This window comes from Pyrgilauda ruficollis, unplaced genomic scaffold (genome assembly GCF_017590135.1).
Source record: "Pyrgilauda ruficollis isolate IOZ18807 unplaced genomic scaffold, ASM1759013v1 scaffold32, whole genome shotgun sequence".
Classification (NCBI taxonomy): domain Eukaryota; kingdom Metazoa; phylum Chordata; class Aves; order Passeriformes; family Passeridae; genus Pyrgilauda; species Pyrgilauda ruficollis.
Window position 1 is genome coordinate 1184891 of NW_024524600.1, and position 26548 is coordinate 1211438.

General features: G+C 35.9%; 1 protein-coding gene across 2 annotated transcripts in view; it reads left to right on the forward strand.

Annotated features, from left to right (window-relative positions):
- Positions 1-26548, forward strand: part of ANKS1B (ankyrin repeat and sterile alpha motif domain containing 1B) — a 404705-nt gene that overhangs the window by 183632 nt on the left and 194525 nt on the right. The window contains exons 13-14 of one of the 2 annotated variants that reach the window (XM_041474291.1): positions 9325-9905; positions 11800-11872. In XM_041474291.1, the coding sequence (XP_041330225.1) occupies positions 9325-9905; positions 11800-11872 (654 nt within the window). The remainder of the gene's footprint in view (positions 1-9324; positions 9906-11799; positions 11873-26548) is intronic. The other variant, XM_041474292.1, reaches the window with a different exon arrangement.

The window sequence follows — 26548 nt, forward strand, 5'->3', positions numbered from 1 at the left end:
TGTGTAAGAGGGGTTTTAATTATGTTAAGCTGCCTCTCAGTCTCTGTGGGAGCTTCTGTCCTGCAACTAGCTGATGATTCATACAGTTTTTCATGATAATATTTTTGTTTATTTGCTTGTATTTGTATAGTAAAGTGTCATTTGTGGTGGAGAATGAAAGTTTGTAATTGTCTTCCAATGTCATTCACTGCTCTTTCATGTCTGAGCACTTGTAGTCTAATGCTCGTTTTTCCTTTAACTGTATCTAAAATTGAGAAGTGCTCTTCTGCATCCTAGTAGCTTAAAAAAAAAACTACACATTGACTGCTAACTGCGCTACTGCCCTAGCAGTCATAGTTAATTTGAAGCAGGTTAATTTCATGTTCCAAATGCACATATGTTTACAAAATATCATAAACCGACGCCTGGTGTCAGCCAGCTTTTCATGCTCTGTGGCACTCAGGTGATCTGGCCTCTTAACTTGGTGGCTACTTTGGTAGAAGTATCAACAATCATTACTTAAAATAGTAACAAGTTTTCAGTTCCTATTTAAAGTGAGTGTATATAAGCCAACTGAAATGGAACATATGTACACATGAAATTATTTATTCTACTATAAAGGATTCTTTGAAATGTGTTATTTACATCTACGCTCAGTACTCCTTTGCTGCTAGCATTTGATCTCTGAAGAGCAATTCTTGTGCCAAACCAGGTGTTTAGACCAACTTGGATACAACAAATACTGTTTCTGACCTCTTGCTGCTTCACCAGAAAGACAAAGGTTTCCCAGATGTGTGTCACACCTGTCAGCTTTTGCAGTCACTTTGGATACCCTGTAGTGTCTAAAATGGCCATATGTGTCTGCATTTAGCCACCTGAATCTCTGCTTGTTTCACATCTTCTTGTAAACATCCTCTGTGTAATATTACTTTTAAAAGTAAATATAGTTACTTGTGAAAAGTAAACAACTTTGAGAGATGTTAAATATGTCTAGAAAGTTATTATTCTTAGATAAATTATTTTGCACATTATTGTGTTGATTTTTGTAAGATGATTTGTTTTGTAAATACTTTTCAAAAGAAATTAAATGGTTATCCTCTCACATCTTCAACCCCCAAATAAATCATTAGGAGAGAGTAAATACAGTTAATTTGGTTTTTATTCTCTCATTTTCCCCAATCAGTATGTATAACTAAAACATGTAGTGATCTGCAAGGTTGCTAAAAGACTATGATTTTTAATGATTAGTTTCAATACCGTCACATGTAAGCAATTACATAAAATTTCAGTGATTGTTCCACATAGAGTTGAAAACCTGAATGTAATTTTCCATGACTGTATATGCACCTACATGTAGATCTGAAATTTCATTTTACAGCCAGAGATATTTTCTACACATTCTTAATTTTTTTACACTTTTTTGTCCCTACAACCTAACAGATTTAGCAAAAACTGGAGTAGGGGGCCTTTATTTTACATTATTTCTTATGAAAGCACCAATTCCGTTCTTCCTGGATTTGAAACATACGTTGAAAAAGAGTTGAACAGATGATCTTGTATGTGGAATGAGGAAAGAGACAAGCTGAAGCATCTTAAAAATATTGCTTTGATCAGATATATATTCTATATTGAGGTTAGAAAAGAGAAATGTATGGTCAGTGCAAATGGCAGAACATACACTTCCTTTGCTTTCTGGTCTTGTTTCATGCTGGGGGAAACTGAGTTGCTAGGGCAAATAATTCCTTTTAAACAAAATTGTTGTGCAATGTCTCCTTTTAGAAACATTATTCTAAGGATCATCCACTATTTCTTTCTGTTTCTCTTGCCTTGTATATCATAAGTTTTGCTCCCACTTGGTGGAGGAATTTGTCATTCCTTCTTTGCATGTGATGTGTGAAATACCAGGAGTGGAACATGTAACAGGGTTTTTTTACAGTCTTCAACCACAGGATACGGTTTCAAGAGCTCATCTATCACATTGATATTGCTTTGCACTGATTTTAGTTAAGTGTCACCAAGTTCTCCTCTTGTATTACTCTGCCCTGCTGTACTATATTGTCAAATTAACATGTACTTGCTGAGCACAGCCACAACCCACTCAACTGCTTTCTGCTGAAAAAAGAGATCCTCACAGAATTTCTCGATGTGATTATATGTGATCTCTCTGCAGAATTACATTTTACATCCATTGCCATTCACCTCTCAGAATTTCTTATGAAACATTCACTAAAAGTTACAAAGACACGCTGAGAGGATTTCTTTTTTCTTTTGCTGCATTGCAAAGCTGAAGCATTCCAGCAGAATCTTAGCTTGAATGTGAGTGTTGAATTTGCCCAGCATTTCACCTGAGGGATGTTGACCATTATTTTATCAGTTTGATATGTTTAGTCCATAAAAATGTTAGCATGTTATTCTTCTGAAGAATCCTTATTTTGATGTGCAGGCATAAGGCAGAATTTTGTGCTGTAAAATGTGATGGTTCATGAGAGCCTGTCTGTCTTTAAGATGTCTAGGAACCAAGCCTTATATAGTCACATAGAAAGAAATCCTCATGGAAACGGCATTATGGAGGTGGCAGCTGCAGCTCTTTATTTTTGTCTGTGTTGAATTTTGCAGTAAAAGGTTAACCCTTTATGTGATTGTGAAAGTTACATTTATGTCCTCTTCAAATACAGAATATGCATGTATCAAAAAAAAATTCTGAAGATGTACAGAAGAGACAAAACAGCTCAATAAGAGCTAAAATTAACTGTTTGTACCAGATACACTGCTATTACTGAAAATTTGGACAAGGACTATATTTAGGTAATTATAATATGGTTGGAATTAGTAGTAATAACTGCCTAATACCCTTCCTCACCCAAAGCTTTCTTTCTCCGTTAGATGCTGGCAAGCAATGTTCAGAGAACTCCGTGTGGCGATATCTTTCCCTGAAAATCTTTCTCATCTTTTCATTTCCTGATGGGTCATAGGGAAGCAATGAAGGTAGAGACAATGAGGCAGTAAAACCCCTCAGTGCAGAGTCGAGTGCAGCCTGCGACGTTGGCAGTTTTGAAGCTTATGAGAGCAAGCTCCCAGCCCACAGAGACGCTCACTGTAATTTCTAAGGGAATGGGTTTTGAGAAGCTGGCAGTGTTGGAACGTGGGCACAGAGCCTGGAGGCCATTAACAGCAACCTTGCCAACCACTTTTTGGTGGTTTCTCCAGATTTAAGAATAACCAGAAGAGGAAGCTGTAATCTGGCTGGACACTATTGCTCCTCTGCTGTGTTGTTGCTGGTGACAGTAGAAGCCCACAGTCTTCACCACTTGCTTAATAATCTTGTTGTTCTATCTCCTAGGTCCATTGTACCTTGCTATAACTTTGACTTGGGTGAGAAAACATTGTTCTGCCTCATCTAAGGTATCTGCAGCACAAGTGCTGCCATCAAAGAACTGTAGCTTGGTCAGAGCACAATGTTGTTTGCTGTGTGAAATAATACCTTCCTGAATATTGCTGCTTCTGTTTTTAAATACCATGAATTTTCTTGGTCTTGCACCTTTTCTTGTTGATCATCCCCTTTTATATCACTTTGGCAATACAACTGATATCCTCACTACTGAGAGTGTTCTAGTGTTTGCAAAGCAGTCTTTACTATGCAAATATGCTTACCCATCCTTCTATAAGAGGGTAGTTTCCAAATATTGCTCAGTTCTGACTGTTGGTTTTAGCAGCCAACTGAATGTGGGGAATAGGGAGTTGAATATACATTTTTGGGCAGATATTACACATGTGCAAAGTGTGATGCTAAAAACATCTTTCTGGATCAAATGAAAACAGAAGTTGAATAGAATAATCATGTCACAATACAGTTGTTACCATAGCTATAGAACAATTTTCTAGTGGATTTTTATTTTACGTTAGAAATTTTGTGCCATGGCAACAGCAATGCCTGTTAAAGATCTAAGTCTGTCATTATAATTTATCTATTACAGCTCTTTTCATTAGTGTTATTAACAACTGTTATTCTCCTGAATGTACTTTAGTAGGAACATAGAATCTCTTGAGATACAAATGTGAATAAGACGATTTCCAATTTTACATGAATGCAAAATACACAGTATTCAGTACGCTTCTGATTTTCTTAATGTGCTCTGCAGTCTTGGAGTCAGAATCAGGGAAAAATATCTGAGTCTGATGAAGCATCTGTAAATTATAACTCTCAAATACTGAAAGTGAGAAATGGTATTCCATAGAGTTCTATATATGTACCAAGAGCAACTGTGCTGGGGTGCATCAGTGTGAGAATAAATAGCTGATAGAATTGCAATCTGCTGTCTAAATACCAGTTTGGTTGTATATAAACTGGTGATAATAGCAATATGTATCCGTGGCTTTGAGATTATGGCACAACTGAATTTATTTGTAGTTCCAAATGTAAATGTTTTCCTTGTAACACAGATATGGCAGTATCACAGTGATTTTCAGAAGTAATCCTCTCAGATGGATAAGCTGTACGTGCACTTGTAATAATGCTAAAGTTCTGTAGAAATGACATCTGTTTATGTTTTGGTTTTATGATACTATTTACAAGTAAAAAGATAAAGTGGTAAGAAAAGCAGTATCTGGTAAGGAAGCAAGATCTCTTTCTGATGGCTTTTTTTTTAATTACAAAAATAAATGTACTTGCAAAAAGAAAAAAAAAATTACTTATAAGCTGAATGCTTCTCTCCACTGGGATTGAATCCAAGAGCTTGAACTTCTCCTGTTCTCTTGTGTCTCTACCCTCTTTCCTAAAGTTCCTTCTCATAAAGCTTACTCTAATGTCTGGGAGAAGAAAAAACTGTCATTATTAAATGGCTGTTCACTGAGTATAGACCTGTGTAATGTAGCTGTTTATATAAATTCTTAGTGCCAGTTAAGTTGGTTGAAATAATAAGAAGAAATAAAAATAAGAATTAATAAATGGTTTAATAGCGTGGGGGTTTTTTCAATACACAGCAGTATTCAAAACAATAATTATTTTTATATGTTTAAAACCAGAAAATAATATATAAAATATCACATTTTTGCAGTGCTACTAAGCCTCAGGAGAAATATTGATTTCAGTATCATTTTTCTTGAAGTTTGTGACAGAAATATGCAGCAATTTAAAAAAAAAAATCTATCTCAGAGATGGGTAATTATTAAAAGCTAGGATTTAAATTTTTTTTATAAAGTTCCTTGTTTAGCAAGGGTATAGTAGTGCTATTATCCTGTGTAAAGCTTTTCGTTCTTTAAGTTCTTGAGATGGAGGACTTGGATATTCCCATGAACAATGAATCTGCATTTTTAGATAATGGTGCAGTTTGAAGAGCTTATTTTACATCTCACATTTCAGGTCTTAGGTCAACAAATACTGACTTGGAATAAGAAAGAAACATGTACTCTAAGAAATTATTTTATGATTATTTGTTGTATGGCTTATTTTTTTTCCTTCTATGATTTCTTTAGGACATGACAGGGAGTGATAGGCTACTGTACTATTTAGAGCAGTGCTATAGTCCATCTCTGTACTCTCCTTATTTGCTGAACATAAAAGCATTAAATATTAACTGCATTAAGAAACTAAAATAATAATGCAAGTCAGTATTCAAAGAGCATTAAGCTTAACAGTTCAAAACCCAGAGGATTCTGAATTCTAACTTCTTCACTAAACTGTTGATATCTGGAGGATTTCTAGTCCATCCTGCTCTTTTGAGCAGGACTGTCATAGTGAGATCAGACTTGTCTTTTCCTAACCAGGTCTTGAAACTGTCCAGGGGTGCAGATGGCACCACCCTGCATAACCTGTTTTAGGGCTGCAGCGCAGCATGCAATGCTGCTTGCTCCTTAACCTTCATCATGACCACGTGGATTTTTTTTTTCCTTACAGCCCCAGTCTTTTTTGTTGCCTATTATAGATATGGTTTGCATTGCTCAAAATCATAGGGTGAAGAAGGTATAGCTATAAGGTCTTTGCTTACTTTGCCACATAATTAACAAAGCTAAAGGTCTCTTTGATAAGTTCCCCTGTCTCTGCCAGGGCTTTTTTTACTCTGGTCAAGATAGACCAAAGATTACCCAAGTAGTCAAAAAACAAAGGTTATCCAAATAGCCATTAACCATGTTCCTTGGTTTTTGAATGATGAATTTGACACATTAGGGTCTGATTTTTTTGATCTACTGAAATGAAGAGTGACCATGCTTTGAAAACATTCTGTGTTTAAAAATGTTGAATACTCTGAACAAAGAAAATCTTGAGGAATCTCAAATCAGATGCCCAAACGTTTGCATTTTCAGCATTATATCCTTGTGCCTAATTTTTCAAATTAGCATAATATCACATTACAATCTCATTACAACCTTAGAAGGATACATGAGTTCATATTTGTGAATGTCTTAGATAATGGACATAATAAAAATTTGAGAAACTGTTAAAGAACTTGATATTCAAAGAAGAATTTAGATTCTATGCAGTAAATACGTAATAAGACCACTCTTATATAAATCCCTGGAGATATTTAAAAGATCTGAAGATGTGACACTTAGGAATGTGGATTGATGGTGGTGGTAGACTAGGAAGTGCTGGTTTAACAGTTGGACTTGATGATCTTGGAGGCCTTTTCCAAACTGAACAGTTCTATGATATTATGGAAATGTTGAGGAGCTTTTTCTTCATTAAGCAAACTTCATTCTCAACATTAAGTGAAATAGGATATTTTTGAAAACGGGTAGTGATCATATAAAAAGTGAAATAGAGTGCTTGCTAACACATAAGAAGATTAATGGGTAAACAAGCAACCTTTGTTTTAATTTTTCCTGACTTCCTTAAAGTATTTGTGTGGGTATTTTAAAGATGAAAGTTATACCTAAAGTAGAATATATGTACTTATGTGTGCACAGTACAGTAAGAGTTGTGAAAGATCAAGCTGAAAAAGGCTCATACAATAGATTTGGAATCTTTGCTGCCACATCAACTATCGAAACAACCAGAATTAATGTTTTGATATGCTGTCACTGCAACACTGCTGGAAAGTGAGAGACACACACAGACTTCCTGGTGGTCACTACATATATTTACTGACCACGGGGGAATGGGAGTTCTCAGTAAGAACGTACTTTGTGTACAGTAATAAATTGAGCAAAATCAGGACATGAGATGCCACTGGTGCTTGGCAGTCTGTACTCTTAAACTGTTTGGGTTTTGCCAGTCTTTGGCCAGTACTGAACAGACCCATCTAGACAGTGCCCAGGCACAGTGCAAGTTTTAGCTGAGATCAGAGACTATTCCCAGGAATTATTTGGATGGACCAGCTCTGTCTTGAGAAGGAAAGTTTAACTTAAAGGACATGAGATTAGTAATTCCTTGAGATCCTCATACCTGTTGGCCAGTACTATTTAATAACATAGATGCAGCAAAGCTAGTAGTGAAATTCTTGCAATCCAGGTTCTGTAAGCTTTTGTTTTTCTTGATTTATTCCCTCCTGGTTTACTTTGTCCTAACAAAAACATTTATCTCTTCAGTGAGTTCAATCCACAGCTATGAGTTACCTGTCTGGAACATCAAAATAGGATTCAGTTCATGACAGATATATAAATGTAGGTATCTGGACACAAACTGAATGCTGTCTCCTGTAAGTCACTGGCAGTGTAGTTAGCCCCGTTAACAGAGGACAGGGAATGATAGGTTCCACTCTTTTTATTAATCTGATCTCTGACTATGGTGGGAGCTAACATGTTCTTACCCATTCAGAAAAATGAGGTGTCTTAATCTGGAGCATTATCTCAGCTACTGAGTTTTTCATGTAAAGGAAAAACCAGTAATTATTTGCATAATTTATTCCTTATTTTGAATTCACCTTCAAAATTGCAGACATATGTATAAATCAGCAACTTTCAGAAATCAAAGAGAGAATGTCCCATGTCCTCCTTTTCCCCTGAATTTTTCCCCTAAACCAAATTTTTCTGGGTTTATTGATCCCTTAAGCTCTGTCATATCCTTCATTTAACCTTTCTCTATGACACCTCATATCTTTTTGGTTCCAAAATGTCTGAAGTGTATGTTCTAGTTGGTTGTTTCTCAAAGAAGAAAAGTATATTTTCTTAGGTTCTTGGAATTTTATCATATATAGAAAAACATATAATTTTATAGTTTTAGTTGCTGACTAGTAAAAGAGTTGATGAAGTTTTGAAGCACACACCAAAATCTTTCTTCTGTCATTCATAAAGTCAAGCACTGCTTTCTTTTAGAATGGATATTTTGAGATTTGATTGGGGGTTTTTTTTGCCAGCAGATATTTTAGTTATTTGGAGAAAAGTGCTCAATATCTTTGCATATGATGTCATGATGCTGTGCTCAATTCCTTGTGGTAGCTACTGCTGTGCTCACAGTCCTACAGTTAGAGTCCATCTAGAACATACAACTTCTAGAAGGAATGAGATGAATTTATTTATCTTTAATGAAGTAGTTATAGAGATGTGACTATTAGTAGAGACACAGTTATTCTGACTAGAACATGCTGACTTAATGCCATGTTGATAGAGTGATGTTAACCACACCAACACTTCTAGTGAGGCAGCTCAGGCCTCCTTTTTTTCCCCCTCCTAGGTCTTTCAGCAACAAGCATAAAAAAGAGCCATAAAATTTTAATAATCAACTCTAAACCTTGCCAAAGTAGTGCATTTTTCTGTGGCTGCTTTTTGTGTTTATGTATGTGCTAAGTTACATATTAAGTGTGTTTGAAAAGACTTGATTTTGTGTTATTTTTTCCCAATGGTTACTATTACTATTCTCAAAAGTTCCAGAAAATAAAAACACCACTCAGATCTATTCCTTAGAGACTGTCAGTAAAAAGGCATCAAAGTGTAAATTCACTATTATTATAATGGCTATAAAAAGAAAAATTACTAAGAATACTCATGACAATCATGGTTCTTCATGTATTTTACCACCTACAAACTACCTACCTAATTCATCATACTAAACTATATAATTTGTGCACATTTCAACTCAATAGCAAATTAAAAGAGACATCATCAAGTTGATGGAATAGCAATGGCCTATTTTTTCTTATAAATTTGTTTTTTCATGGAATTTATATATAGATCTGAGCATTGTTGGCTGTTCTTCTACCAGCAGATATTTTAGTCAGGATAAAATAGTCATATATAAGATTTATTTTTTTTAAGAGAATAATAAATCAGTTCATGGCATAGCTGTCTTTTGTTTCTTTACACAAGAATGTACCAAGCAACATTAAAAAGTAATTTTGAGGGGAGTAAGGATTTTTTTGTTTGCAGTATTTTATCACCCTTTTATGTTTACAAGCTACTCTCTCATTTCAGAGCCACGTAGCCAGGGTGAAACATCCACTGAAAGTGAGCTTCCTGAAGGACACCCTGCTGAGCAGTTTGCAGGTTTACTTCATGGATCATCACCTGCATGTGACCCTCCTGAAAATCCACTGCAGCTGTACAGCAAAGTAAACCTGTGCAGTGGGCCACTGGAGAAAAGCATTTTGAGCAAGAGCGCAGCACAGCAGATACAGCTACGGAAAGAGAGCAGCTCTGATCCTCCTGTTAAGAAAAAAAAGCCACCAATTGTAAACAGAACCATATTTCATACTAAGAATAAACCAGCAGAAAATCATACTCTGGTTGGTGCACCAAGGATCAGTGAACAATGGGTTATTTCCACTGGGGGATTTGTGGAGCGAGCGTGCACACTGGGCAGAATACGATCTTTACCAAAGACCTTACTGGAAATGCATTTGTGCAAAAATGTTTCAAAATCAGATTCTAATCTTATCACCCATCCACCAAATGATAAAAAAGCAAGAAGCAATTGGAGTGAACCCACGCCAAAGCCACAGTGCTCCAAAGGGAATTCAGAGAGAACACCTTCCTTCACATCAGAGTGGGAAGAAGTAAGGTTTTTTTTTTTCATTGTTTAAGTACTGTGATCTTGTGAAGACGCTGTTATTATTTTCAGTTTCAGAGACAAAATAAAAAGTGAATATTCCACGCTGCAAACCTCAGAGTAAATGTCACAGTGTACTGCATGGGAGTTCAACAGCTGGCACAAAATGCAAAGCATTTCTGTTCAAATGCTGCCCACTCAATAAAGTCTATTGTTTCCCTAGTGAATGAAAATAACCAGAAGTAATTCTGCAATTTTCTGTGGCACTGAAATTATTGTCTACTAAAGCCCTCACCGCTGACAATAATAATGCTGGTAAAATCCTTAGTAACTGTGCCTATTGTTTACCTATTTGCTAATTATTTCCACCATGGCAGTGCCCATCAGCAAGAGCCAGTAGAAGATGGCAGCAATGGAGAGTTGATTGGGCATTCTACAAACCCTCCTTATGTATGGTATCCTCTTACTGGTGTGTAGCCTGTGTACAAAATGCTTGGCACATACCTGGCTGCTGTGCGAAGTGAGAATACTCTTATAGCAGCAATGAATTCAGGACTACTAAGAGAAATTTCCACACTGAATTTGTAGTGCACATGCTTGCTCATATGAGAGACTTTATTTTAGGTCTAGAATTCAATTGAAATTAATTTTTAGACACCTTATGTTTAATTCTTTTTCCTGTGCCAAATTTCAAGAATGAAAATGGTTCTTCCTAGACACAGAAGTACCCACCTCATTGAGGTAAATTAAGAGTGGGAAATGTTTGGATTTTACTGCTCCTACAGAGAAGTGAGCATTTCTCTTTGAAACTACTACAGTGGGGAAATTCATCTATCTCCAGGGTGCTATTGTGTGCAGAAAGAACCCCGAGTTTGATTATGTTGTTGGTTATTTTTCTAGGAAAATGTTTCAAGCTAACCTGAGTGTCTCATTTGATAGGGCATTTTAAGGCATATTTGTAAGGGAAGTACTCTCTTGGAGAAGATGTACTAAGGATATCAGGTTTTGATCTTAACAATTTGGATATGTTATTATAAAATCCTGATTAGAATCTGGTCCAGGTTTGCCTTTCTACATGGTCATCAAGGTTTGGTCTTAAAAAAAGTGCCATATAGATATGTATATATCTATGTATAAAGTATGAACGCTCAATCTGAAGATTCTGTCATAATTTCTGGGCTTTCTTCTGTCACCATTGACTAATACATGCTTTTCCTACTAGTCCTAATATTAAGCTTAGTAAGTTTTGCTGTCTTCTTAGTCCACAGCAACCTTTTGATGCACTTTTTGGTTTGTCCTGTTCTTACAGAAAATGAAATAGATACAGTGGTTTTGACCTAGTAAGTTCAATGTGCCTTAGAAACATGTGAGTAAGTTTTGGGATCAGTGCAGTGTTGTTTCACAGAGAATCTTGTTCTGTGGTATGTGGGGACACAACTATGTTTCATACCTATTTAGTGCCCTTGGGGCAGATGCAAAGAAAAGGGGGCTAGGAAATTCTCTGGAAATATTAATTGAACAATTGATCTAATTGTGTGTATTTTAAATACTTTGGAATATACAGGATAATTTTTTTTTATTCATTAATATTACTGCTTAAATAAACCACTACTGGCCATACCTAGATGACCAGAGTCATCAGTATGTAAGGAACTCTACCATGGAAAAAGAAATACTAGTCCCAAGCTTTAGTTTTTTCTAATATGCGAAATTGCAAATCAAATTGCAGTCTCCAAACCAAAGTGTAGAAATTAATTGTCTACCTTTGATTTATGAATTTTTACAGTTTTTATTGTTTTTTCCTAATGAGGGTAATAATGCAATAAATCTATGCATGAAAATCTAAAATAAAATACTGAAGATGGGATCCCTCAATTGTTTCACTGTTCTCTCTTTTGTAGATTGATAAAATCATGAGTTCAATAGATGCTGGAATTAATACTGGACTGGGGGAGATGAAAGATCACACTACAAGTAAGGAAAAACAAGAGCTATTGTTTAATTTTGGCATAATTGTCCGTAGGGAAACTGTGGATAAGACATTGCTAAGTAACCCACTGTGTTGAAATAATTTGTAGATATTTGAATAACCATGAACAGAATCTATGTTGTTTACTCTTAGAGATGCATTAGGCCCAGTGTCCTGGAGCTGTTGCTTTAAATAGCATATTGGAGTCATTAATGTTGTTTTGAAATCTTACCAGAGAAAATACTCCATTAATGTCTTTGTATTGAAGTCTTTCTTCGAGGGGAGTATTTTACAATCTGTTTCAGATGAGGTTTTGTTTGGAATGATGGAACTCTGAGTATATGTAATGCATTAACTGCTGACACTTTTTAAAGTATTGTATTATATAATGTTGCTTCAAATAAATATTTGGCACACGGCTGAAAATGTTGCTGACAGACAATGATGGGAAAGTTTCAAAACCTCTGCTACTAAGAACCCTAAGTCATGCTTAGCCTGACTGGTCTGTCAGCATAAACCTGTGCAACTGTGCTGATAAGAATTTTTAAAGCATTTTATTATGTCTTCTCCCCAGCTCATGGAGGGAAAACTGACTTGCATGTCCAAATAATTTAGTCCTGAGGCAAAGCTGTGTTACTCAGCTGTACTGGTACATCCCTGCTAAAAATTGCATTTGGTTTATATATAGGGCAGGATGTTATGTACCTTATCGCTTAAAATTTGGAAAAGGATATATTTGAACAACTGTCCATTTCATGGAGCATTACATATTTACAGAATGAAACTGTCTTATCTATTAAATATAATTGACACAGCTATTTTAACAGCAGCTTGCAGTGAAAAGGGGATCTAGGATAAAGAGAAAATAACTTATTTGAATGCAAATATAATTGCAGATAAAACAAGCAGACTCAGCTTATTTTTTTTTTCTAAAAAGAGTAAGGGGCTATATCATGAGAAATGCTAGGCATGTTGTTCTGGCAGTCTGTTCTTTCTGCAGCTTGCAACATTGGAAAACAGAACTGTTCACAGACAAACTCCATGTTAGGAGATAGTGAATAATTTCTGAAGATATTATAAATAATTCAGGATTTTCTGTGTCTTATATTTTATCATGGTAGTTGTACTGGGGCTGCTAGAGATGGAGTTATCTTTCCCACGGCAGCCTTCACAGTTCTTTGCATGGGTAGCTAGAAGGGTGTTCACCTGTCAAACACCCTGGTGCTTGCTCAGCACCAAGGCTGCCTCTCCAACATTCCCCCCACACCAGTGGGGAGAGGGTGGGCAGGACCTTGGGAGGGGACATACCCAGGATAGCTGGCTCGAGCTGCAAAGGAATTTTCCATACCATACAGGGCTGTACTGCAATAAAAGCTAAGAAAAAGGAGCAGGAAGCTGGATATCACCAGCTAATAGGAAGTAGAGAATAAATCTTTTGTTTTCCTTTGGTTTCACACAGACCTTTTCTTTTGCTGTATTGAACTGCCTTTATCTTGACCCAAGGGGGTTTTTTTCTGTTTTATTTTCTCCTATGCCCATGCTCACGGCAGTGATGGAGTGGCTTGCTGGGCACCTGGCATCCAGCCAGGGTCAGCTTCCCACAGCAGCACACAGGCACCAAAGGCAAAATCAGGTGTAGGCGGGGTGGGGTGTTCAGCTGTTGGTTTCTCTGGGTCTGGATTGAAGGCACTTGAGACAGTAGTTCATGTTCAGACTCAAGTGTTTATTATATCTTATCAGTAAAACAATCTCACTACTCTGAGTTCGGCAGCTTTTCATTAGAAGGCACAAAATGGCTACCAATCTTTTGTTACAAGGTCTTTTAAGACTAAACTATCCAATAAGAAAGGGCACCTAGGTTATTTTCCCTTTTTACCCAATAACTGATCTGAAAGAGCCCGCAATGCAGAATTTTCTGCCCAATTACAAAATGCCACCCAAAGCCATGGAGAAGAAGGAAGAAGAAGCATGAAGAAGAAACCCAGGATGACACCCTGTGCCCTCCATATTGCTTCCATCCACAACACACTAAAAATGCCAGAACTTAAATTTCTCACCAAGTGATGCACCTGCACTACTCTCTATAATCTATTTCACACTTTCATGGATTCTAGTCTATCTTGAAGACTAGGAGACTTTCTCCATGAATGAGGGTCAAAGTCAGTGCTCCCCTGGGGGTCAGAGGAATATTCCTGGTGCCCTGGGCTCCCACAGTAGGGTAAGAAGCTGCAGAGCAAGTAAAAGCCATGAAATGGAGACAATAGCAACAGTTTGAAAAATTCCATATTTTAGTGATGTGTAAATACTATTCTATCTGTTCCCATGACTGACCACTACTTTTCCTTTTCTACTTTTTTAAGATCAGAACATACCTCAGAACTCTTGTCATCAGCCATTTTGCACTTCTACTGCACACCTTATTTTTTCTTGACGGAGAAATATGGCATTTGGTGTTTCAACTCTTGCAGATGGCAGAGGATCTATTCTTTTCTTTGCTTGTTTTCCCAGAGTGGACATTGAATCCTTACTTACTGTCTATTCAGTGTGCAGCTTTCCCAACATGAACATTTTTTTTTTCTTTCCTGTCAACTCTTTAATGGTCTTTAGCTTGATTTTGCTCTAAATTAAGACATCGAGCTATGATCAATCAAAATAGAGCTATCTTTCCTTAAATTCTATCAGTTTTGCTTTACATACAGTTTGCAATAAAGACATGTCTTTCTACTATAGACCTGAATATATGCAGCTTCACATGTATGTCTTCCACTTTTCATTCCTTTTGGCCATTTCCAGATTCAGTCGAACACAATTTAGGCAGCAAAGCAAAGGGAACTGTTATTGAATTAAATGCATTACATGCATCAAACATGTTATACTTCAGGTACATTATTTTTTATTATCTAAGTAATTACAAAGTAATAGGTTACCTAGGAGGAAATAAGGATTTCTTACTTCTCACTGCTAGCAGGCTAGCAGGCTTCTCCTTAAACATAGCACAACCAAAGGTAAAGATCTGACCTATGCTTAGGAATAAAAATTAAGTAGTATGGTATCACATAATATAATTTTGAAATACTTCATCAGTTTATGTATAAATATGAGGGGGTTTAGTTTCTACTTGAATATATGTGGAAAAAGCTTATCCAGTGAAGCTCTAAAATGATATTTTTACTGTTCAGAGTGTGTAAGTCAAAGAAACTTCTGCTGTTGAACTGTAAGCATCTAGATTACTGAGCACTGTATTCAGGCAACTTCACTTGTCTAATAACTTTTTAGCAAGTAGCAAAATTCCTGGTAGTATCAAAGAGTAAATGTAGCTTCCCATGGGTCCTTCATTTTAGTGTTTGCTTGGTCCTGTACTTCATGTTATACTTCAGTGTTTTCATGAACTTCTAATAAAAGCAAAAGTATCTAAAACTCAAGCACAAATACTCTGTCAGTCATGAACATAAAGAGCTTTTTATACTATATAGTATCTCTTTCTTAGTGAAAAATATTTGAGAGAAAATATGTCGTATGCTCATAATTAAATAGCTTTATTTAAAATTAGACAATGATGACATCTTGTGATGAAATTCTTGAATGGACTTGCCAGAACTTTGGCCTATATTTTCCTACCGGTGATATCTGGAAAGACTTCTCTTAGATCTCCAGGGAAATCTCTTAAGAAGCAATTAGAGGAGCAATAAAAGGAGAGATTCAAAGCTTGTATGCTCATGAGGATTTCATCCACAGCATGCATTCAGGAACAAAAAAGTTAAAGCAGAGCTTTCTGTTTGGTAGCAGTACAGGTACTGGAGGAGCAAACTTAAAACTGCAGAGAGGAAGGTGACTGTGATGTCCTCTGACAAATTAAAAGCTGGAGTGCTGACCAGGAAACAAGGAAGAATAACTTCATAACTGACAAAAACCCCAAACACTAGCCCAGGAATAAAAAATCCCTATTACCAAGAGCAAATAAAAAGTGCTGCTGGCTACTGATTCTCTACTCAAGTGATGTGGAAATATCTGTAACACCTGGCACTTAAATTATAGCTGATGTGGTTCTTCAATGAGTCAAATTTTGCCAAATTACAAGAGATTGCACCAATCGTTAACGTAGGATAAAGAATAATAATGGTAATGCTAAGAATTGTCCTAGGAAATCAAAAGTTCTTGTCAGGCTCTGTGGCAGTGAATAAAGAAGCTGAAGATTCAAGATAATACTGGCTCTCATCTCATGCCCAAGTCTAGCATCAGTCAGATACCACCTAAGTGTAACTCTTCTCTCTCCTGAGAGAAGTTTAAAATGAGAACCATTTGGCAAGAACAAAAATCATAACCTTAAATAAGGCAACTTGAACGTAGGTCTTGTCCCTGGGATTATTCAAAACAAGCTTAAAGAAGTGACTAGAGAAAGTCATGGGTCAGTTTGCAAGGTATCCTAGCTGTTTGCATGTTAATGATAGAATAAAGAGGAACAGAGAAGAAATAACTGAAGAGTTAATGAGGAAAACAAGAATTAATTGGATATTATAACAAAATTTACTTTATCATATCTATCACAATAGTAGTACAGTCATATAGAAGAAGGGAAGAAGAGAGGAACTTTCGGTTTGTATTTCAAAACCAGTTGGTTTGAGATCTCAAAAAGAGGATTAGATAGAACTTTTCAATATGTGTTGTGTCCAGGGAAGCAGTGAAGAATATATTTGTGCTTGAATCTTTTCCAAAGACATTGGACATGATAGTAATGAGGGTTTTTAGTTGCCGTTTTTGTGTAAGAAATTACATTGACAGACTGCCCAGGGGAAAAAAAGCTGAAAAAGGTAGATGTCAACAAATTCAGAGATTTTATTTTAAGAAATATATAGGGCACAGGTTTAAGATGAGTCTGTGGGGTTTTCAACAGAAATCTACAAAAGACCATAGTACAACCTTCACCAATGTGAAAAAAAAAGAAAGTGTAAAAGACCAGCTGAGCTAAATTTTCATCTCTTCTTCCACTTTAGGCAAAATGAGGAAAATTTCTCTTAACTAAACATGGTGGGTAACACAAAGAGACATATCAGAAGTACCAAAGCACTCAGTAAGAAGCAACTAGCAAGATTTAATATAACATAATTATATTAGTACATTAATAGAAGAACAAAGAAATCTTCAGTACCTTAGAGAGAGCTCTTGGAGGAAAGGGTGCATGGAGTAGGAGCAGAGAAGAGAAAAGCACACGGTGATTTTTTATAACACGAGTTTAATGTAGAGGTTGTCGGTGAACATGTGACATGCACAGTTAATCCTAGAGCTAATACCTCAATTGTAGATAAGGAAAGAACAGACTATGTAGGTTAGGTTTCTTAACTGTCTGCAAAACTTAGGCCTGTTAGTGGCTTTCTGTGAGATTTCATGGGGGGTGTATCAGGAACCAAAAAACTAAATAAGAATAACATAGAACTTACCTTTAAAAGAGGAAAGAGAGAAGAATGTGGGAAATTATTTTCAATTAATAAACAAGTCAATGAACAGATATACTACTTTAAGTAGCTAGAAGAAATAATTAATAAACAGTATGGATTTCCCAAGAGCAAACCTATTAAAGCCATCTAATTCCCTTCTAGGAGTGGATAGGAAATATTAGGTAAGGGAAAAACAGTAGATATCCAGTATTTGGACTTGAGTTAGGGTTTTGACACTGTCTCATCTGTTTTTCTTGCAAATTAATTAAGAAAGCATAAGCTTGATGAAAGTAATGGTAGGTCAGACAGATTGATCTTATTCATAATGTCTAAATTCGGACTTCTGGAGTGTGGGCTGCATTGAGCACACCTGAGCCATTAATGCTGAGTTAGATAAGCAGGCACTTTTTTGTTGTTGGTCATCATGTCTAAATGTCTGAAGCATGCAAAATGGCACTGGTGCCTTAGAGGAGCTCCTGAGATGTAGCTGTCTAAAACTACCTAAAATGAATCTCCCTCTCTTCCACAGTACAAGATTATAAAGGTGATGTAGTGAAGCATCCAAATAGGTTATTATTAGGAAGATTGTAACTTTGGCTACTTCCAGTAGCATCTGCAAAACTTTTGAATAGTTGCCAGAATGAGAAAGAATAACAATTGGGATAAAATTGACCTTGGCTTGAGTCAGAACAGAATAGATCACTGGTTTATACCCCATTGAGTCTATTTTACAATGATTATGTAAAATCATTGTAAATACTATGATAACATGATTTAGAAGGAACCTGTCTACAAAGTAAAATAAAAAGAAAAAAAACTACAATTTCATATTTTCTTTGCCAAATTATAAACATTTTTTTTCCAACAATAAGAAGTCTTTCAAGATGTACACCTTTAGCAGTAAACCTGTGTTAGTTGGAGCTTGGTAGCTGTTTGCAGGTGTATGACTCAGGGTTTACTTATATTTGCAAGTCACTTGGAAGGGAATAATCAAAAAATAGTCTACTTCAAAGAAAACCCAAGCTAAAATGGGTAATAGATATCATATCATCATCATGATTAAAGCTAGAATTGTGTCAAATCAGTGCAGTTAAAATAATGAGTAAGAAAATAATTGTTGAAAGTCATTCCACATCAAAATAGTCAACAATCATTTTAGTTGAGAGAGTCACTTCTGTCAAATATGTTCTAGCACATGGAGGGTGATTTACGGTTTTATAATTCTACTGATCATAAATTCTATTTTGGATGCTGTCCATAAATGCACTAAACAGTGTGTATACACACTAAACTGTGTGTATACAAGTCAGGATATTTTTGGTCAGCTGAGAATATACCTACCCTTGAATGCTCTCATTGTTCCACCTAAAGGCATAAAGGGTAGAGTTTACTGAATTATCTTAATTTTCTTGATCTAAAATTTTAGTTTGAAATATACTGTCAAGCCTTTTTCTTACAGATTAGATAAACAAAGTTCTTATTGCATTTAGGAAGATTGTATTTTACAGGGTTTTGTGTTGCCCTTTTGTGAGAGCGGTGCCTTTTCCTGTGCTTGGAGATAATCCTAGCTCCACTTGCAGCATCTGTGCCTTAATATCAATATCAAGACTCCAAACCTTGCTCAATGACACAGCCTGAGTGCTTGCCTTTCAAAGATTAATGTTGCTTTTTACTGAAAGGGATATATGAAACAGAATCACACCACATGAAAAAAAAAAAAAAAAGACTTTCAAGGAAGCTAGCAAATCTTGCGGAATATTTACTTTAGCAGTATGTATCCTCATGTGTACAGCTTCAGAGAGACTCGTGAGTTGGCTCTTTTAGGGCTGCTTTGAAACCAGAAGGACTCTGGAACACTGAAGGCTATGCCTGAGTTGACTGCACTAGCTGTATCTCATTTGAAAGCAGGACTCCACTGCATTCTGCTGTATTCAGAATAAACCTACAATTCCACTTTATGCAAAGTTTTTTGTACAAACAAGACCTTATTGCTTCTCAGTGTGCACACTGTATGTTTGTGTTTCAATGTCATGTAGTCCAAACTTAACGCCAGGGACTGACAGTAGGTCACAGAGCACTGAATTAGAATACATTTTGTAGTGTTCTTCCTCAAATCTTTCATTTCAGGTTAAAAGTTGTAGACAGTCATCATACAAAAGTTATTTTCTTTGTTTATTTACCTTCTCTACTGATACAAACAAGGCTATTATTGATGAGTTCTCCTTTGCAGTATGGGGAAAATTTCAAGAAATTTTACTTTTCAGATTTGTGAGGGAAATGAATTTGAGCACAAAGACTGCGAAAATGAAATACACGTGACTTCACCAGCTTAGGAAAAGATGGAATCAGGTGGGGCCACATCCAGAAAAGCTGACTGAGAAGAGTAAGGGTTCAAGTTGCACCCTGTGCAGCTGTAAGACAATTGAAATTGGGCAAAACCCTTGACTGCCTGAAGCTACATGCTTTGGTTTCCTCTCTGTCTTTCCCCTGTTCCACTGCCACTGCTCAGACTTGAAGCCTTCATCACCCCTAGTGTGGTTCTGCCCATAAAAGCTAATATATTAACTGAAAAGTCAAACTTTCTTTTAACAAATGAAGTCTTGTTAGGCTGGCCCTTTTCTGTTTGCTGCCATATGGTTGCAGTTTTGGCAAAGTGGTTTTCCTCCAAAGCTGTTAATATCCACCCTCCTCCAAGAGCTGAAAACAGATAAAATATAAGTACTTAAGGCAGAATTTTAATTGGATATGTGTAGGCATGTTGGCATAAGGCAGATTGCACAGTGGTACATTATAGACTTAAAAGTATATATTTTTTTGTAATTTAGTTCCTGTTTTGCAGCATTTACCTTGTCCTTTCTAAATCTCCATTTGGTTAAAATGAGATCTTTGATAAAGTGGACTTAATTAATAGAGTTTAATAAAATGAGCCATGAAATTTCTCACTAAGAAGGACACCTCTTAAACTTACAGTTTTGAACACATAACTATAATTTTGCAATAGCAAACCAACACAACCAGACAGTACCATAAGGATAGCATCACTTCTTTCCCAACTTCCCTTTAAAGCTAGTATGCTGTGCAAAAAGACCAAAACACCTGTATTATCACAGATGGCAAAAAAGACAGAAGGAACCTGACCCTGTAGCTGATGAGATGAGGCAGCTCCAGCAGCTGGTGTCTGCTCCCAGTGCTGTTTGATGCTTCCTCAATAGGAAATGCATATGCAGTCTGAAATTACTAAGCTGCAGGTCTTTGAACTCTTTAGCAACAATTATAGGACTGCACTTCAGGAAAGAGAGCCACACATTTGTGTTTGGTTCTGCCCTTCCTTGTATCCTAACAACTGGAATGTGAATGTGGAATTTTAATTTGCAATGGCAGAACAGCTGGGGGGAATTTGCATGACCAAAGTCAATATGCAATGTTGCAGAAGGCAGAAGTGACTTTTATTTAAAATGCTTTTCAGCCAGCCCCACTCTCATATGGAGCCTGTCCCACTCAGTACCCAAGAGCAAGGTGCGCATGTGTACATGACCAAGTTGCTTGTCCATGGTCACTTCTCTGTGTTGTGGAAGGCTGACTGTGGCATTCTTAGTGTATCTGTTGGATTCCTTTTGATTAGGACAGGCAAACTTTTTTTTCATAGACCTTTAGGAATCAACCTTTGCTGTGGTATGGCCCTTTGGATCCAAAATTCTCTTCATCGACACTCATTGTTTTTGCTTCTTTTTCTCAGATACTTTAGGCCATCCTTTTGGAATAACAAAAATATGAATATCACATGCAATGTGCTGTAATGTTGTTGCTGTAGTGCAGGGTCTTCTGCTGATAAATTGTCTGAGCTGTTGTTTTATCAGAACACACTCCTCCTCTTGACAGGAACATATTCCCTAGTGTTTTACCACTGCCAGCAGTGTCCTTGTTTATCAGTACAGAGCATGCCTTTAACTCTTTGAGGCACTGCATCTTCTGGTGCTTTCACACATGCATTTCTGTCCCTGTATTATTCATACCAATCTTTCTATTTCTGTTAATAATATCTTCATTTCAAATTATTTGAATGGCAATTTAAGTGTATGCAATCATCTAGATCATGAAATAGTGGAGAACAGAAGGCATATAGCTATAAAATATTAGGAAGAAATATTTCTAGCATTTATTTACTGAGAACGTGATAGTCCTAATGTATTGCATGACACTGAACTTACTTAAAGATCATATAAATTCTACAGAAGTTGTCACATATAATTAAGGAATTTTTTTTTTCTTCTACATCATAAAAACCTAAACAAGAGATAAAAATGTATCTGTTTTAATGATTCATTGAATCCCAAAACAAACCTTACAGAAACTGGGCAAACTGCAAGATAATTGTAGAGCTTTTAGCTATGTTTCATAACAAATGCAATGGGAGTTGGATGCAAAGGCTGCAAGCATTTATTTTACTTTCTTGTACTCAATTATTCCTATTATATTAGCAATTTCACCATGTAGTGTCTTAAATGTAATATTCAGCTCTATATTCTTCCTACACCAATTTTGTTTGAAGCAGCCTACTACAACGGAAGACTTAGGTTAAGCAGAAAATAGAGTAAAATGTAAGTCTTTGGATCATATTTACCAAAGTAGTCTTTAACTCTGATACATTTTCTTTTTACATTTCCATTCTCTCTGTAAGTGCCAATAACCATTTACCTTTTATCTGTGTCCATGCTTTTTGTGCTCAGTGTTAGGCTTCTTTTTCCAAAACTGTTGCAAAGCCATTCAGTCATTATATTCACAGACTTGGATAAATGATTTCTGTCATATGTCTTCTAGAATGAATAGAGAATATTGATAGCAAACAAAAAAACTTAGAAAAAAGGAACTATAATTTCATAAAATATTGACATCCATCAGAGAGTAAATGTATAGCTTAATTCTTGTCAATTTTGGTGTAGTCTACTACTGGCTGTCAGACCTGGTCTGCAACAGAACTGCTTGAACAGAGGAGTCTTCACAAACTCTCTTTTAATTAGAGGATTGACATGTAATTTTGACTGACTTAATATGCTGGGACTTTTCAGTGGTATTTTCCCTCATCAGATGTAATATGCTGTTAAAACTGCATAGGAAATTAAGGCCCTATTTCGATACTGAAATTTTCTCCTTTAAAAAAAAAAATAAATTAAAACCATCAGCACTCTGGTCTGCTGTACCACTATTTCTGAGTAGCCAAACTTTTTTTTTCCCCTCACAGAATACAAACAATGTATTCTTCTTTGGAAAATGTTGTCAGATCTAAAGGTATTTTTTATTTTATTTTCTAGAAATACTTATTCTCAGAAAGAGGAATAATGCATGCTGAATCCCTACCATCTCTTCTTTTATTTTGTTCTTAAACTATTAGCTGATCCATCCATTCTATTGTTAAATATGGTAAAAAAAGAAGTCTTTGTGACCACACACATGCACCATTTATGTACAGTTTGAGTGCTACTAAAATTTATGGAAATTCTAATAGTGTGCTTACCAATGTTATTATAGCCTTGTTTCAGTATTTTTAAAATATTCTCAAATTATATACTTTCTTTCCAGAAGAAGTGAGAGATATTGATTTATAAAGAAGATATGAATGTTAATTCGTCATGATATAGAGCTATATTATATACACTTCTACTGTTTTTTGGAGATAAATTGCAGAATTATATGAATACATAGAATGCAATACTCAGAAAATCAGATTTTCAGTGACTTCCAAGGACATGAAGCTCAGAAATACTGCCAAATAATAGTAAAATGAAGAGTTCAGTAGTATGATGTTTAAGCATGTTTGGGGACAGTGCTTAGAAAAAATGTCTATGTTTCTCTACAGAAAATCAAAAGTAAGTGAATAAAAATTATTCTCACTTTAATAGTTTGGATGTACCTGCCTAGGGCCCTAACCTTACAAAATCACACTGATAAAAACAAATCGTGTTAGATCTCAAATTAGTTGGTTGTGAAAGTTGCTTAAAAAATAGTATTGCTCACATTGCCTCCTGGATTCTATTGGTAGTAATGGATTCCTAACACTTAAGTGGATTTAAAAACATTTCTGAGGATGATGTTAATGCTGCACTCTGCTCATCCTGGTCAGTTCTCTCCTCTGTTAGACCCTCTTCAGTCCCTGAAGTCACTGAGCTGTGTAGAATGTATCTTTTTCCACCATGGGGTTGAATATATGTCTAAGCTTTGCCCATCTAGATAAGAGATGAAAGGATCAACAAAGGAAGATTATGGATTTCAGAACTTGAAAAAAAAAAAAATTAAAACATTTTCAAAGTTGTTTCCAGTAAAACTGAGGTCTTGCCTGTTTCTCCACTGAACCACAATGGTATGGGGGGAGTTTCCACAAAAACAGTTTGTTTGGCTGGATTTCACAAAGTTAATGCCAGAGTGCTTACTGGTGTGCCTAAAAAGTAACAAGCCAACAATGCCCTCATTCTATAATGGTCTAATAATCATCCTACTGTAATTCCAGAGGTTAAGAGATATTTTTTTCAAGCCATGATAAATGACGTGAAAAGAATTATCGGATTACGTGAAAGTTTTAGAAATCACGTGTTTAAATTCAGCTTTTTCCTTGCTGTTTAATCTGAACCTTGTAACTATTTAGCCACTTACACACATGTATGTTAATATTTTATGTAATTTGTTTGACTAAATTGAACAGCATTTATTTCTAAAGCAGAATCAAATTCAATACCAGGTTGAAAAAACGTATGCAGAATAGGAATCAGCACATCAATGGAAAAAAAATATCTGATGAAAAATGAGGCTTTTGCAGCCTGTGGCCAGAAAATACTTTAAAGGCAGTAGAATATTCCTAATTTCTAAAATAGGTTTTATGGATTTGGCTTTAATGATCAGTTTGTTATTTCCATGTGTGATTGCTAATGGCAAATCTCTAAAACTTTATTCAGTATCTCTGGTGGTGTTTTGTATGAAATGCTAGGAGTGTTACTGTCAAAAATACGTTAGGGTTGGAGATGCTGTGGCAAGTGAGACTGTGATGAAGTTTATCTTTCATAAATAATATTGAGATCTAAGTCTATTAAAACTGTATTAATAATGGTTTCTTGAAAATTTGGCTGATTCACTCTTATTTCCTTCTAGTAGTCCTTGGATTTAAATAGATATGAATCTTTGGATTAATATTTCTAGTAATCACATTTAGAGTAATCACAAGAACATCACATGCTAGTTGAAAAATCTTTGGCTTATTATAGAATTTACAGCACACCAAATTGTTTCTAGTTTCATTCCACCTACAGAAAATGAAGTAATTCAGAATATTGAACTTATTAAAGTGAATTCATTTACTTTCTAACCCAGACTATTAACCTGAATTCATGATTGTAATGCTGGGATCAGTATTTTCTTGTTTCATTTCCCTGTATCCAGGAAAGTACTGCATCAGAATGTCTTCACATCCTTCAAAAATTATTTGTGATATGCTACTCACCAGCCCTACAATGTAACTCATGATACCAGGAATTTTAGAAAACTGTTTTTCTGCTTTTATCCATTACTAGTCTTTATTTTAGGTTATTGCTTTATCACAGTCCTGAGAATGGCTGAGGTTAAATTATTGATTGATAATATGAATTTCCATTAAATGCTAAAAATAGCATTTAGTCTAAAGTTGTTCTGGAAGCTGCTTCTAAAATGCATTTATTATTCATTGACAATAAATACTTGCACTTCATGTGTGAGTTTAGGTAAATATTTCTTACAAACTCTGCTGTTTGCTTTTCTATCTACAGAGTATGATGGCCTATCTCAGTTACTTTGTGCTACTTTTGTTTTCTGCTAGGCTGTTTGAAGTGTTTCATAGAGCACAATTCTAAAGAATACATTATTTTGTTAGTACACCAATCCCCCTATTTGTATATCAATATGGCATTTATATAGAGCCCAGCCATTCTTCGCAAATTTATGCAAGGAGAAAATCTATGTACTTGAAAATTTTGAAACAAGTAGCAAGAAATGTGGCTAAACAGCTCTAAACCAGAATGTGAGACTACATGTAGGTGTTGGGTTTGCTTGTTGAACCACCCCAAGTTTTGATCTGCTTTGTAGTGTAGGAAATAATCATTAACCTGCAATAATCTTTATAAAATATTGGTGGAACTAGTCTGATTTTCAGCTAACCTGTACCTGCAGGACCACTTGAGCTCAAGCTGGGATCCTTTAGCCTTGACAAATGAACTAGGTAAGGAATCATTCCGGGAGTACATTTTGCGAAACTTGTCTGAAGAGTTGCAATCGTATCATTCCAATTTCTAAAACAAAAAGCCATGCAGAACTAAGTACAATGCCATGAGAGGTATTTGCAGTGTTGTAAGCGTCAGCACAGATCCCTGAAACAAGACCCTAGGCTCCAGAGCTGGGAGAGTGAGAACAGAGCTGTTGGCATGAGGGAGCTCACAGGCAGGATGAACTGGGTTTATATAAGCTCATCCATATGCAAACAGTCCAGTGAGTTGCCAGAGCTGTGCCAGCATGCCACCCACTCAAGTAACATCTTTATTATTCATTGAAAGATGCTGCAGTTTTCTTGTGGTGCTGCAGAGCCTGTGTAAGCAGGGGATAAATATTACAGAAGGTGGTTATAGAGTTTGTGTGTAATAAGGCAAGTTCCTGTTGAGAACCTGACTTGTTGTCAGGAAGCAGAGGTTGATAGTTATTCCCTAAAAACCAAAGAGATGTCTGCCCCTGGTGGGCAGAGCCAGGTGCTGGTGACACACTCCACTGACCACTGAAGTTAAGTTAGTATTACCTGAAATACCAAATACAACCTAGTCTTAACTCAAAAGAAATCTTGGGGTAGTTTAATCTCAGATAAGTTATTTCATTTTTAAATAAACTTTTTTTTTTAACCTGTTTTAAAAGATTTGAAAGGGGAAGTGAGAGAAAAAGATTAGAAAAAAAGAAATCTATGCAAAACAAAACAATATATTGCAGTAGCTGGAGGTGAAGGATGACGAAAGAGCAAATGACCATAACTTACAAGAACAAGAAGTGAGATAAACAGGGAGCATAGAAAATGAATTATAAAATGAAGTTAGAAAGAATAGAAAGGAGAAAAGGGAATTTACCTGATCAGCTGTTCAAAGGAGAAGTTCACTCTGAAATCTGGTGCACTGGAGGCAAGGAAGCCTATGAACCCAGCTAGGCAAAAGCAACCAGAAAAAAAAGTGTCACACTGTCTCAAGTTGAATCTAA